At 46.2% G+C, this 16,075-nt stretch overlaps 1 protein-coding gene across 4 annotated transcripts in view; it reads left to right on the forward strand.

The window, feature by feature from the left end:
* LOC119917960 overlaps positions 1–16,075 on the forward strand; it is a 76,997-nt gene that overhangs the window by 40,120 nt on the left and 20,802 nt on the right. For all 4 annotated transcript variants that reach the window (XM_038738425.1, XM_038738426.1, XM_038738427.1 and 1 more), the window contains 3 exons: positions 7,916–8,116; positions 10,873–10,949; positions 11,904–12,009. In XM_038738425.1, the coding sequence (XP_038594353.1) occupies positions 7,916–8,116; positions 10,873–10,949; positions 11,904–12,009 (384 nt within the window). The remainder of the gene's footprint in view (positions 1–7,915; positions 8,117–10,872; positions 10,950–11,903; positions 12,010–16,075) is intronic.

The raw sequence follows: 16,075 nt of genomic DNA on the forward strand, positions 1-16,075 counted from the left end.
CGACTCCTTAATTTATCAGCTAAGGCAACAGTTCCTTTTTCTCACCTGAGGGATCACTTTACCAAGCATCAGCACACCTACAGACATGTGTGATTTCTCAACTGAAAACACTTCAGGAGTATGTGTGTGTGTGTGTGTGTGTGTGTGTGTGTGTGTGTGTGTGTGTGTGTGTGTGTGTGGAGCGGACTGGACAGATTGCTTAATGCAATTAAGGCAAACTGAAAACTTTCTGTCTGTGGCAGCTATTTGAATGTAAAGGGGGTGTGGAAATTTCCCACAGCTTTTTGCCATGTTGTTGTGAAAGAGTGTGTGTGTGTGTGTGTGTGTGTGTAGTGGGGTACCTGCAGCAGAGCGTGTTTTGTGAAATCCCCTTGGAGAGGAATAGCAGCTCCACACCCAGCCAGCGTGGGCCGGAGATTTGCATTGGCACCGAGCCACACTGTCACTGATCCGCTTTTAATTGGGTGTGACGATGAGAACTTTGGAGCCTCAAGTGGGGCAGTGAGTTGCTCTTGGGTGGGGGGGGGTTGAAGTTGTGTGGAGAAAAGGCACTGTATTTTACAGTAATTTCATAATCTGGTTCACCAAGTCATTAAAACTAAAGCTAATGTTTCTGGATATGGGCTTTTGATTCTCTGATTATATGAAGGATATTTTACAGTATGTTCTAATCATCTATAACGTGTTATACACTGTAAAGATGTTTATTTGTTTCAATTAAAATAATTTTCTTGGGTGTGTATTTAAATTTATATTTTCTGTTCTCCTTTTTAACCATGCTGGTGGCATGTCTCTAGGTATGGCAATGTTGGTTTGTCATTCGTTCAGACGTGTTATGTGTTGTAATGATTGAGCAGGTTGAGAACCCAAACGCAGGACACCAGAGCTGAGCAGGCATAGTCCAATGATTTATTAACGAAAGGAGAGCACACTTACAAACTGTGGCTAAGTCCAAATAGAATCCAAAGTATGTGGAGAAAACAGAGGTCCAAAAAAACAAAGGTGAGGTTCTGTGGGAACACGAGGCAGGAACAAACTCAGGTAACAGATCAACACAGGATATACGCAACAATGAACCAACAAAGACTGACCAGAACACAGGCATTGAAATACTCAATGAGCAGGGTGGGAACACGAAACAGGTGAATGACATGAGCAGCTAGTTAGGCACAGCAGACACACAGTGAAACGAGACAGAGTGAAACAGCAAAGTAACCAGGCAGTAAACTAACTAAACTAACACAAGCAGACAGATCCATAAACAAAAGTACAGAAAAAAAGGCAGTGGTAACAAACTAATAATCGAGACAAAAATACACTAAACTAACAACGGGAGCAAAGCTAGACAAGAACACCAGGCACAGAAGATTACAAAATAAAAGAGGAAGTACAATACACGAGAACACACAAGGACAGATCTACCAAAGTAAAACACAAACATGGAAAGACTGCAAAATCAGAGCCAAACAGGAGACAGGACTACATGGAGACACAAGACTAAGTACACAGACCGGGGAAAACACTAAACTTGAACTAAAATACAGGACTAAGAACTAAGATAAGAGACAAGACAGATACTAAGAAAACTTAAACATGCGAATGAACAAAAAACTAAACTTAGCTACAAAACCCAAAACATGAAGCTTATAGAAACAACAGAACCCAAAACCAAACCCATGAGACCAGATACTAAGTAAACCTGAACATGTTAATGAATAAAATAATAAACAAGGCCACACAGAGAAACACAGAACCTAAAACAGGAAAGACATGAACACAGAACCACACTCCTAACAGATCGGGCCACTTCTTTTGTCCGTATTAAAATATCTCATCAATGTTTAAATGGATTGCCGTGAAATCTTCTACAGACATTCATGGTGCCCAGAGGATGAATCCTACTGACTTTGGTGATCCCATGACTTTTCCTCTTGCGCTGCCATGAGGTTGACACTTGTGGCTTTGAGTAAAATATCTCAACAACTATTGGATGGATTGACACAAACTTTGGTACACACATTCATAACATAATAACTTTGGTGATCTCTGAACTTTTTTTATCTAGTTCCATCATCAGGTCAAAATCCATCCAATAGATTCGGAGGGAGCTGAGCCAGAAGGCAAAACTTTCCATTTTTTTTTTTTTTTTTTTTTTTTTTAAACCTGTCCTGCCCAGCAGCCTGGTATAGAGTATAATGACCTGGATACCATATTGTGCCAGACAGATTTTACTTTAACAAGAGAGTATTAAAATACTCCTTTGTCTGTTTTATTATTTATTTAATTATGTATTGATTTGTCACCGGGCCGGACAGGGGGGCAGACACGGGGATGGGGGGGCACAAACAGACAGCACAGAGAAAGGACAACACCTGCAAGAGAAGGGGGAAAGGGGGATGGAGGGTGGGGACAACAGGGAAAAGCTGTGGGAAACACCAATTGCAGAAAGCAACGAAACCTGCAAGAGAACAGAGAGGGGGGCTTGGGGAGGAGAAAAACAACAACAAACAAAAAAACAATAAAAATAATAATATAATAGTAAAAGAAAACCAGCCGAACAGCAGCAATAAACAGCTGACATATTAATGACATATTAAGACAACTAAGAGAACAATGAAAACAAGAAACAGTCACACACACTAAATAAGCAACACAACACAGCCACGAGAGCTGGAATAATAATTAATTTAAATAAGTAACTGAAAGAAAGGCATCAGGAATAATTCTACCAGGGACAACCTAAGTTTGTTTGTGTCTGTGTGGGTGAATGTGTCTGTATGTGTGTGTATGTACATGTGTGTGCGCATAAGCCTGTTAAAGAATGTAGTTGTTAGAGAGAGTGGGACGCCACGACTGTAACAGGCAGGCAAGAACCCCAGTAGCCAATAGGGGTGGAAGAAAGAAAAAGAATAAATCAAATCAAAAAAAAACAAAGACTCCCAGATGCACCGCGATGCAAACGCAGAAGACCCCGACCCAAATGCCAGTTGACAACGTAATGCCGACGGAACGCAAAAGAGGAAGAGCAGCGCCCGGACCGACCGCGGCGCAGACACAACATAGACCAGTGGCCTCCCCCATCCAGCACCCCACCGCCGCGCAGCAAACAACCACAATGCCCAAATGCCACGCAGTCATCAACACCAATGCACAAGTGACGAGCCCAACGCGCACACTGCGCGAGCACGGCGACACCCATGCCCAGCAGCCCCCCGCGAATCCCGCGTGCGAGGTCGGGCAAATGAGAGAGAGCAAACGGAACAACACGACAGCGAAAGCCAGCGGAGAGAGACACCAGCAGCAAGTCCCAGCCCGGCAGCAAACGCGCCGCACAGGTCACCGTGCACCCGCCAATAAAAGTCCACCGTCCCCCCAACCGCCGGAAAAAACTAAGGCCGCCGGCGCCAGCCGACATCCCCCATGCCCAGCGCGCCCCCCGGCCGCCATGCAACACCAGCCAAACCAGCAACGAGGCAAAATCAACTAGCTCAGCTGCATGCCACCAACAACCCACCCATCCATCAAGGGCCGAGAACTCCAGGCACAAACCCAGAACAAACCGGAGCACAGCCCTGCCCCGCACCCACACTGCACATCCCGAAAACTAACTATATACCTCAGTATCCAGAGGGGTCCAACAACTGGCCGACAGAGAAATGGGCAAGCACGGATCCGAGGCCAACGAAGCAAAACAGGAACGCAAACAGGTCCCTCCAAGCCAATGAGGAGATGCCTCCCCGGACTCCAACGCACAAACTAAACGCCCAGCAGCCATCCAGAGACCCTGCCCAGGGAAAAAGTATAATACATCAAGATGCATCGATAATCGCCCCACAATCCCACCGCAGACCCCCACCCCCAGAAGCCAGGACACCCTGCGACCCCCCAAAGCGCAAAGGACCCCAGACCGCATGTCCAGGGGGAAGCTGTACCCCGCCCCAAGGAAGAACAGCAGAAAGCCGTGCCGGGAAGCTCGCTACCGCCAGGGAGCGATAACGCGGGAGAACCAGGCCAACGGTCCCCCAGCCCAGCCAGAGGCATCCCTCCCTACAGTGCAGCCAGTGACAGCAGCCCCCGAGGCCGATCTCATCCCCGGACAGGGGCCCAGCCCCCCCAGTCAAGCACCCCAAGGAGGAGCACCAAAACCTACCCCGACAGCACCGGTCATGCGCCCCAGAGACTCCCGAATGCCCCCACCGTGAGAGAGCTGGCAGGGGGAAGCAGCGGGAGCCTCACCTCTGCCGAAGAGGGCCCAGGCGAGGAGAGGAGACAACGGGCCCCCAGGCCCAGGGACACACCACCCGCCCAGAAATGAGCAAAGGCCACAAGCCCGAGTCCGCAGAACCCTAGGCCAAGGGCGGGCCCCCACGCCAGGGGAGCCCCGACCCCCCCCAGCCCACCCCAGATCAGGCAAGGCCGCCACCAACCCCACAGCACCCCCAACGCCCGGGGCTCCAGGGGTAGGACACGAGGCCAATGAGAATCTCTCCCACTCCTTCAACCCCTCTGCCTGCCTCTGTAAATGTATTGTTTTGTGTTGGATGCATGTCATGGATTGTGAAGTGTTGTATGGTGGAGTGAAGATAAGGTGTGTGGTAACTAAGGTGCAACTAAAATTGGAGTAGTTGTGACACAGGCACCCCACAACTGTCAGGTAGTGGAGCCTCCCATCGTGCCCCTCCCACCCCCCAAGCCCTCTGTGTCTAATGTGTAATTAAAATTGAGGGGCAGGCAGTGAGGGAGGAAGAAGTGCGAGGCCGCAATAAAGCAGCCCCACCCCCCAAACGCCCTGCAGGCTGCCCGTCCCCCAGGATCCTAAGGGTGTATGTTGTGAGACATGACCAAAGGGGGAAAGGTGAAGGAGGTCATAGGGAGGCTAGAAGACCAGATTCCTGACTGGCCCCATCATTTATTCAGTCCCGTCCCCCACCCCCCTAAGCAGGAGGACGCCAGGTCCCTCCAGCCCAGGGCTTATAGCAAGAGCCCCTCTAGCACCGGTAGCACCCCAGAGTCAGTGACAACCCCGCCCATCCCCAGGACGGCCCAGGGGGGCCCAGCCCCCCCAGCGCGCAGACCCGCCCCAGACCCAGAGGCTCCAAAGCCCCGTGCCCCAGACCCCCACACACTCCAGAGGCAGGTCAGTGCAGCCCCAACCCAAAGTCCAACAATCCCCCGTCCTCGCCGGGGCCCCTCCGGCAGCCCCACTGCTAACCCCTCACCTCACCGCTCCCCCACAATCAGCAGTACTCCGAGCACCACCAGCCCCCAAGGGAGCAGGTCCGGGGCAGCAAGGACCCCACCCAAGGACAGAACGCCCAACAGCCCAGATCCGAAGGTCGGCCCACACCCAGGAGGCAATGCCACTCAGGCCAGGTCAGGCCAGAAGACCCCCACCCCCGCTCCCTTCCCTCCCTAGCAGCGAAGCATCCCACACAAACCCCCACCGTCCCCAAAGAAAAGAGACAGCAATCACCCCGCGACAGCAGCAACAGCCCCTCGCCCTAGGGAGTCAGCAGATGCAAATAGCCCCTAGGACTCAACACGACCACACTCCAGAGGGCCGCGACGCGACTGCAAGCAACCATCGACACACCCCAAAGCACAATCCCTCCATACACAGGATCCCGGCACAACCACCAAGCATCCAGTCCGGGCACTAAAATCCAGAGGAGACACCCCCCAACCAGCTCAAAAAGGACCAGCCCGCACCCCCAACCCACCCCGTCAACCCCTTCTTCCCGGTCCCCCACCCCTCCAACAACCAGTCGCCAGACCCCTCAGAGAACCGAAATGCAATTATCAGGATGCACAGCATGCACACAGGACAGAGCCGCACACCAGCCCAGTCCCGGCCCGCACCCGATGCCCCCAACCCCCGACAAGCACGCAAGCCAATAATGACCTACAGATGAGCCAATCAACACTACCCCGCTACCAATCTAACTAGCGGCACACAACAGCCAAGTAATGCGCTGCGCAGGAGAGATGCCAGCCGGCGCAAACCGCCCCCATCCCCCCCGCAGCCAGAGAGACCACAGACCCCACCCACGGCTACACCGTGACCCACGCCGCACGTTCACCACCAGACCGAAACCCACCACAAGCATCCCCCCCCACCAACCTCCACCGCCATGCCCGCCGCCCGCCCCCTCCCCCCAACCCGGACCCACACACAGGACACACAGGGAGGCAGCCAAGCACCGAGTGCCACCACATCCGCACAGCGCGCGAGTCAAAATCACCACCCGCGCACCGATACCAACAACCTCGCGACACCTAAGCAGAGTGGCTACCCACCCCGCAGCAGCGGCACGCCGAATACAGGGCAAACACCGGTCCCCCCGTCAAGCCCGCGCCCTAGGCAACCCGAGCGCCGCACCACCGCCCCCCCCCCCCCCCCGCCAACACCATGCCATCAACCAACATTTAAAATTAGAAAAAGTCCCCCACGCCCGCACCGCAATGCATCTAAGAATCAACCCACCCCCAGACACACCTACCAGCCGTACGGGACCCTGACCAGCAAGGCAGTACACACCCACCCCCATTAAGTGATAAAGTTGATCAAGGGGGACCAGAGAGATTGGAATTGTGTCAATTTGTTTTTTTTTACAGCAGACATTTTCTCCATGCTAATGTGATCTATAAGGTGATTCCGATATTGGGTGATACTTATATTCTTTTTGGCCTTCCAGTTCATGAGGATAGTTTTCTTGGCGATGCATAAGGCAGTGAGAAGCATGTATGATGTGTCAACCTCTATACTAATGTCACTTAGGTCCCCCAGCACGCAGAGTGATGGGGAAACTGGGACGGGGTAACTTAGCCATATCGATAGGTCTTCACATATCTTCTGCCAGAACTTTTGAACAGGTGTACATTGCCACATAGCATGCATGTAACTATCAGATATGTTACCTGAGCAGTTCCGGCAGATGTTTGACTGCATAAGACCCATTCTGAACATCCTTTGTCCAGTATAGTGTGTTCTATGGAGAGTTTTATACTGTATAAGTTGTAGATTGGGATTTGTAGTCATTCTAAAGGTATTTAAACATATCTGCATCCAAAAGTTTTGGTCTGGACTAATGGATAGATCTGTTTCCCATTTTAAGAATGGGAGAGAGATTGAACTATCTGTTTTTAACAGTAACATGTATACTTTTGATAACAGTTTTGGAGGCGAGAGTTTAAGAAAGTCTGTTATCATTGGAGGTAAATCTAAGTCCATTATTTTATCCTTAAATCTAGCCTGAATTATGGATTTAAACTGTTGAAATTCCAGAAATCTATTATGGCTAATTCCATATTGTGCCACTAGATCCTGGAATGGAATAAAGTTACTGCCTTGCATTACATGCTCTAGATGTCTTATCCCTTTGTCATACCACAGTGGGGAATTTAGTGTTTTCTTAACTTTCCATTTTTGAGTCGAACCCTCACCTATATGAGCTGTGGGTAGTGACCAAAAGAATGAGGTCATGGATATAAGCAAACGTAAATGAGTTTCCTCCGTAGGGTATCTGGGTTCAGACATCACGAGGAAGCTTGGAGTAGAGTTGCTGCTACTTCCTGTCGAAAGGAGCCAGTCAAGGGGTTCGGGCATCTGATTGGGATGCCCCCTCAGCGCTATCCCTCTAAGGTTTTAAGGGCACGGCCAACTTGCAGGAGACTCCTGGGTAGACCCAGAACATGCTGGATATATTATATATCTCTCTGGCTTGCTGCACCTCAAGATCCGCCAGGAGTAGCTTGAAAACATGGCTAGAGAGAGGGATGTTCCGAGCCCAAATAAGTGGCAGAAAATGGATGGATTATTTTTATGTCAGTGATGTAAAAGCAAACCTGTTTCACAGTGCCACAGCGCCGCAGGTTGTTTTCCTAATATTTCAGACTTTGTTGTTTCCCCCTGCAGAGCTGACTCCCGGCCTGGCAGCACTGACAGTGGGCTGTGACTCAGGGAATCTGGGCTCCCTGTCCCGGGTCCAGCTGCTCCTCCTTGACCGACTGGAGCCCGAAACCCTGCCGAGTCCCTTCGGACAGGAAGAGGAGTTCTTATCGGAGCAGGACTGGTCCGATCTGAAGATGCGCTATGATCCAGGATTGACTTCACCAGGTATAGAGCTTCATGAGAAAGATGCATGAACATATTTAAGGGAATAGATATGAAAGAAACACACACACTCATGATAAACCCAATGCACCCAAAACACAGTGAAACAAAATAACAATTTTAAAAGTGTCTTAAAAGTCTTAAAAAAACTCAACTCAAGTTCCACTAGCTTTTTTAAAAGAGCTTCCAACCTGAAAGCCTGAAGTTGAAAGCTCTGGGAAACAAGAAATATTTGTTTGTCATACTAAACACATTTCATATGGCAAAATTCCCATTCCACATTTAACAACTGTAATGATAAAATGTCTCTATGCAGAATCTATATCCATTTCTCAGTAAGACAAGGTCAGTTTGAATATTTAAAATATCATGGGAGGAAGTAAAGTTTATGGGAGTTTGAGGGAATGCCAGGATTAAATATAATCCAACAAAAATGTCCAGATCCATTAATACAAGTAACTTCTTGTCAGGTAGAAACTGAGTCAAAAGAGGAAGTTCACACTCAAAAGACAAAGTCTGAGTCAGCAACAAGTTTCCTTTCTAACTGCTGAAATGTGTTTATTCAGTCAACAACTATCTAACTGTGATTCATTTGTGATCATGTTAAATTCCCTGGACTTGATTTGATTAAAAAAATAATTGATTTTTTTACGAGTATATTCAAAGTCCATTGTGACTGACAAGCAACCTCAGTTTACTGTAAACCTCATGCTGTGACAGTTTGAAGGATATCGTTTGATAAGCAAAAACCGTCACTTTAATAATAGGGAGCTGTCAGACAGGTGTGTCCTTGTGTGTGTGTGAGGAGAAACACACATGACCAGACGGGGAAAAACATGACACTGTAGGTGTGTTTTCTCAGACCATGGCCGGCCTTGAGAGTAAGCGATGCCTTTATGGCATCAAGCGGCTTTTCTTTAACGAGCTGTGATACCGCCTCTCATCTGCTCCCAGGCATGCCGCTGCGAGGTATTAACTGCTTTTCCCCGAAGGTGTGGCAGCTCAGAGGAAAGGTTTATAGGGATATGAGAATAATAAAGATCAAACCGCTAGAGTGGATCATTAACCGGGAAAGTCCGACTAAGATAGCCCGAGACACTTAGAACCAAGCACTGCATACATAACAATGGATAAGAAACTGTGGAGACTGTGTGCAGAAAAGCAATTTAGTCTAGCGCCTGTTATTTATGATCTGATAACACTTTGGAGAGTGAGAAAACACTAGTTAAAGGTTCAGTTCAACCAAATTACAATTGAATATCTCTCTCTTAACATGCAGATTGTTTTGGGTTTATTTGTCTCAGTGAAATGTAGACAGCCACACTTAACACTGAGTTAATGCTTGTAATGAAGCAATTCGTGGGACATTTCGTCCAGACAAAAGTGTTTATACTGTAGCTTTTCCAAACAGCCACATTCGAAGGCAGTGTGAACAGCCAACCATCCTAGGGAGGGGAGAGAGGCGATAATTGTTCAATTCCATTAGTATGAAAAGTGACAGATGTAGTTGTGTGAGGAATTAAAAAGAGAGCTTGAGAGAGAAGTTCAAATCCTGCATGCTGTCTCACTTTTGCACAGCTGGCCAATTGCTGCGAGAAATCAACATTCCGACGCACGATTGTTGGTTCAGATGGTTAGAAAATTTGTTGGTCAGGGGGGGTTTCAGATGCTGTTCCGACAAGTTGAGGCATTGAGTTCACCTTTTTTAGCTTTGACTTGCAAATATTTATGGTTGGCCAATAGAAACAGTGATGTATCTGTTGTGTTTGCAAATGGAGGTTTTCTTTTCTAGTGATCTGCCGTGAACGTTTCACATCACATTCAGTAGAGGCCAGTTTTGCGTCTGAAACACCTCCTCTCGATCGCAATCGCTTTTTTCATCTGTTACTTTTTAATGTACAAACACGGGTGACACTATGAACACCTTTGAGATAGAATTGTCTAGACGTGTTGTTTGATTGAACTACAGCTTTCTGCTCTGTGAACAGATGTAATTTTACAAGCCTTTAGACATGGGACGAAGGAACTAATGCGTTTCAAGAATACTAATGAAGAATACGATATACTGAAGCTATAGCTATAAAAGAAATAGTGTCCATGAAAACTGCTGCTGGTGCTGGTAAATAGTTAATATGTGTATGTGTATATATATATATAATATATTAGGCAACGCCATTTAATTTCCATTAAACCTCCATTGTATTGGAATGGCTGCAGATATCTCAAAACCTGGACAAATAAAACCAAATCTATCTGCATGGCTGGATGTGTCACCAGAGGTAAGTGAGAAAATGTGTTTTCTCGCAACGCAGATGAACTGGGTCTTTACCAACAAAAGAGAAATATGACAACCATGGTGGTTTTGTTTTTGGTCTTCATGAATCTGTGCCACCAATGTTTACAATAAAAGAAAATCTGTCTGAGTTTGCTGGAAGCTTGTCTTTACTCTCTCTGTGCCTCCTGAACAATGTTTGCACCTGGCACACTTCTATAGACAGGTGCTCCTCTAGGGGTTTTGTTGCTCCATTTTTTTTGCCAGTATTTGCTCAGAGATTAAGAGCCATAATTGGGACTAATACACTACATTACTCATATCTGTGCACATGCACTCAAGTATAAAAGACAAGTGCATGTAAGTGTGCGCCAGAGGATAACACTTATGTACACATGCACACGCCTGCCTGCCTACACCACAACTGCAAACACACAATTGCTTCCTCTCCTTTAACTTGACGCTGTCTCCTTTGTGGTTTTGTCAGGTGTTTTGAGGCCCCTCACAGCTGGTAGCGACTCTGAAAGGTGTGACTCTGCAGGGAAAGTCCAGGAAAACATATCGGTGAGTGCCGGTGTCCCTTGTGAAATTGCTTTTCACTCTCTACCCCCCTCCTCCATTCATCTATCAGATTTTCTCCAAAAGCAGGACTGTGCCTTGTTGTGAGCTAACACTAGACCTTCAAGCATCAACTCCTATCAGCCATTAACCCCAAACCTGGCACACAAAGTCTCCCTCCCACACAAAGACAAAGACCTTTTACAAACTTGAACTGGCATGCATTTATAACTGTTATTCCAGTAAGACAAGCCAAATTGTTGTTGATAATTGAGACACAATATAACAGAGGACACGCGGCGTGCAGCAGGTGTGTGGTTAATCAGTCACGGGCTGCAGGAGGGGGAGGCCTGACCGTACAGGAGCAGGCAGGCTTTTTACACCAGCTCATTGCCTTGTTGCAGGGGGGCCACGCTCAGCTGAACGGCCGACACGGTGGGATTCTTTCAGAGGATGCACCATTACTAGGATCAGACAGGGGTTGAGGGGTGAGGGGTCGGGGGGGTAAACAGGGCTTGTGCATGCTGGGCTGCAGTGGAATGGACGCAGGTGCTCCACGTGGTCTACGATTAATCTCTCCTTTATGACGGATGAGAGAGAGCCCCTGAAAAGCATGAATGAGACTCATAAGCCCCCTGCAATTATGCCGAACCACAATGACGAGCTGAAGTGCTCAAAGCAGGATTCATACGACCATTTGCATAATGCACCTCACTGATCCAAGTATCTACACACTGGAATATTTATGAAGAAGAGAAACCAATAAACCAGAGGTATGTTTTGAGTTGGGAAGTGGGAGAAGCTGCTGGTTCTGTGTTAGAAAATGTGTTATGAAAATAAACAGGACTTTTGCTTCTATAACTCTAAACACCCAAAATATGTTTTGACTTTGCAACTAATGGCAAACCAACTTTCTTGAACAGTTGGTAAAGGTTTATTCTGTCTTCTGTTTCCTTGAAGGATCCATCTGAAGGAGGTTCTGGGTCACCGTCTTCATGGATCATAGACCTGACTCCATCATACAACATGTTCAGATCTGCAGATTCTCCCTTCAAGTCCAGTCACGGTACTATATGCCTTAATCTACCCAGAAGATAATAATTTTTCTTGATCTATGTGTGCTGCTAAGACATATCACCTCTCTGTTAAAACTGGCACTCTCTCTTAAGAGCCTATAACAACAATACTTAATCAATACAAGAGCCTGTCTTCCCCATTAGCGTCTGATCCGGTAAAAGCCCACTCAGTCCCTGTCAGCTCTGCTTTACTAGGAGCCATTGTCTCCTCACTGTCAGCGCTGTGTTTAGCGTTCCCTTGCCTCCGGTACACTTAAGCCCGCTAATCCTTGCCAGGGCCAGCTGGCTCGAAGTATCACCTTCACCTGTGTGGTCGGCTTGTGTACATTCATGAATGATGGTTCAGAGGCAGCGCTTACTGTACGGACCACAAACACTGGAAAGCTGGCAGGGCAAGGCAGGAAAAAGGTCAGGGGTACTGTCACCACATGGAAATGGAGAGTCACCCTTGAGCTACTAGCTGGCTCTTTTTCCTCCCATCTTCTTTTGAACACATCTGTCAGACTGTGATCATGCTCTGTTGTTTTCCCCCTGGTGACTCGTCCACTATCTGTCATTTTTTACGACACTAATGGTCCATGGAGTGCTGTATTCCTAGAGGATGTTACAAATGCATCCATGATATCGGAGATTGATGTGTCTGATGGCCAAGCTGCAACTAACCGTTTAGACCAAAGGCACAGTAATAAAATGTCCTTCTCACCTACAATGACTTGACCTTTCAGAACAGCTATAAACACATTTACACTTCATATTTCCCAGTTTGTTTGAAGCACACTGAACCCTTTAGATCTTAAAAATCAAGGTCAAACCTTTGAGCTCAGACAAGGTCATTCAGATGTTGCAAATACACTTTTGAAGACACTTGAAGCCATCCTGCAGTGTCATGGCATGTCTATTTTGATGGTAAACAATAATTGCATTGCCAACTGATAAAGCCTTGTAGAATGGTACATCTTGCTATTGACTGGTATAAGGGGTGATTGCATCATTGCATCAAAGAAAAATATTTGGTGAGTTCCGCTAATTTTACATGTCAAAACTAATTTACTATGGGAATAATTACGTATCCCGGGAAAGCAGTTATACTTCTTTTTTCGGTGGTTTGGAAGGGGTTTTCTAAAGTCTGAAAAATAACCCCTTATTATGTCATTATCTATGCTTGGGTTTGTATGTTTTTATCTCTACTTTGCAAAATGTTGACTCTACTGTACAATATGTTGCTCAATTTCCTCTGTGTTTCTAACAGGGAAGAGTGACCTTTGAATGATTTAAGAACTTTTTTTTTATAGAGAATGATTAATTTATAAGCTTGTTAAATGTATACAATGTGCATCCATTGTCATAGCATACAATGACTGAAATTCCCTTCTGCTTTAAAATGCAGCTTTTTAAGTCGTTACACATTTTAAAATGAGGCTTTTAACCATCCTATAAGAATTAAACAAACTCCACTCATGAAAAAGAGATGTCACCCAGAGGATCTTGGTGATGGCTTGTGTGCTTAGAACTTTTAGAGGCCAAAGGCATGGTCGCTCTCTGGGCGAGGAGAAGGTGGAGAAGGGCCCCCCCCCTTCCTCCTGGTCATCAGCAGGGCATGGAGAGGTCACGCCTGAGGTCACACAGTCTCTAAAAGATGCCCAGTGTGTGGCATGTCTTTGTGTGGATAGGTGAGATTCGGTTACCCTGGAGGCGCGAGCAGTTCAACCTTTGAATAGGGATCCCAAGTAAAGGAGGGAATAACCCCATTATGACTCAATGTATATGAGACAGTTGAGAAAATAGGCTTGTAACACCATCTGCATAATGACCAAATGCTAATTTGCTTTTAGATTTAGGGTAGATAGATTGAGAAAATATATATTATATATTTACTTACGTCGAAATTATTTGTGAGAAATTCAATTGATCATTTAAGTTGTTAATGAAGCAAAAATGCCAAAACTTTGCTTTTCGTTATGTAATTGTAAATTTAAAGTAGGTAGCTGTGTTCACAAAAAAAGCTCTGATAGACCTGTTTTACACTTCCTTCCCAGCACCAAACTGCAGAAAAAGTTAGCAACTACTATGTGAACAAAATGTAGGATTTAGCAGCTTTAGTACTCCTGCATCCGTAAAGTAGAGGGACTCAAGAAACAGACAGGTTAACTAACTGTATCCTACATTTCCCAATGCAACTGAATGTTGTCATTAATTAAAATAATTTTCTCAAACTTTGGAAAGCTTCTCCAGAGCTGCAGAAGACAAATACAATTCACAGGCATAATAGTACACCTGTGACAAGTAACCGTCATGTGTGTAAAATCAGTGAAATAGCTCTTTTATTAATAAAGCTATTACTAATATTTTTTAATTTAATGATAAGCTATTTTACTGATGCCTGTTCTATATCACTGAATTGCCCACTTGTCTCTGGATCAACCGACAATGATTGAGAATTTCTGAGATTAAACCGAAGCCAGAAATCAGCTGCGAAAAGATGCTCCTGCTCCCCAGTGAGGCTCATGATAAGACCTTTGTCCATGTTTCCTCATCAGGAATTCATAGGTAGAATAATCCCTCCCCTTATAATTGTTTCATGACTGTTTCCCTGCTGCCCCGGTCACTCTGCGCTCGCTCCAGTGTTTAGCATTCAGCTGCTACTATAGATGTTAGCAACCAAATGAATGTAGCGATGTGCAGGGGCCACAAAGAGCACTAATCTGAAATGACCCTGGTGGATTGCCCCGGAAAGCTGAGGAAGCCATAGGGACAGATTAGGCTCCAGAAAGACAGAGATGATGCAAGCAGAGATTAGTTGTATACTAAGCAAGGATCGTTTCCCCCCCAGAGGACCACACACTGTCAGTGTAGCCATGTCACCATTGTCTCTAACCCACTGCCACTGTGGACTCATTGGCTATTGTCTCTAAAATCCTCCAGCGTTTCCCCAAAATCCTGGACTCAAGCCCTTTGATTGGCACTTGTCAGGGCTGATAGAGAGGGTGACGTGTTGGGAAAAGGCTTCGATAAAGGAGCCCTGAAAGGAAAATCCCCTCCCCATGAATAATAAATTGGCGAGGATTTTCCTTTTTACTCCACCCTGCTCCTATTCTGCCATTCTTTGAGGAGATAGAGGAGTGAAGGCTCTGGGTGGCATCAATGAATAGCCTCGGCACGCTGATTGTCCCGCTGATTGTACCGCTGATGTTCATCCCTTTCTCAAACACGCAAAGAAAGAGATACAAGTCCAACCTTCTTGCCTCTGCCTGGCGTGCTGGATGGTAAAGGGCAGGCAGTATGTGTTGGCGAGAGTCGGCTGAAGGGGTGTGTGTGTTTATTGTCTTCAGTGGCCTTTTACGAAATCAGCGAGGGGATTTGACTCGGCCGCTCGCAGCCAAATCCAGCTATCTGCTGTGTTCAGATGCTGTGGTTGGTATGGTAACCTGCTCTGTGTGTTTTAGATGGGCTCTTGTTTCCAGCTTTAACTGACCGGTAATCACTGCTATGCATTCATGGATTAGGACACGTTGGAGGTTAGGATAGGAGGGTTTCAAAAGGAGGAAACTGGTTTCATCCTGCTTTAAAGATTGCACATTACAGAAACTCTCTGGACTTTATAACCACTGTTGAAATAATTGGTCAGTTAACCAGTTAGTTGACCATTGTTAGGGTCATTGGATCAAGGGAAAAAAAGCCAAATTTTGATGCAACCACCTTCTGACCAATTCTTTTTGATCTGACAAAACAAGAAATTTGGTCTCAGGGCCACACTACTTTCTAAAGAATACTGAGCGCATTTAAACTATATTCAGATGTTTTATAGATTATACAGTTAATCAAATAAAATCATGTATGTTGCGTTTAAAGAAAAAGTTTTGGATTTTTGAAAACTATTATCTTCACATCATATTCATCATGATGTCACTGTAGATATTCCAGACATTTGGTTTATGTTGCATATGAAAAAGCATAAGAAATTAATGAATTGTGCGTCCTAAAGATAAATAAATTTCTCATCCTGTCATCTGTTTTGGTGACATTGAGACTTGAGCAGGACACAGAGGCTGATGTGAG

The sequence above is a fragment of the Micropterus salmoides genome, unplaced genomic scaffold, assembly GCF_014851395.1.
Source record: "Micropterus salmoides isolate LMB-PRFRI ecotype aquatic unplaced genomic scaffold, ASM1485139v1 Ms_hic_scaffold_23, whole genome shotgun sequence".
In the NCBI taxonomy this organism is placed as follows: domain Eukaryota; kingdom Metazoa; phylum Chordata; class Actinopteri; order Centrarchiformes; family Centrarchidae; genus Micropterus; species Micropterus salmoides.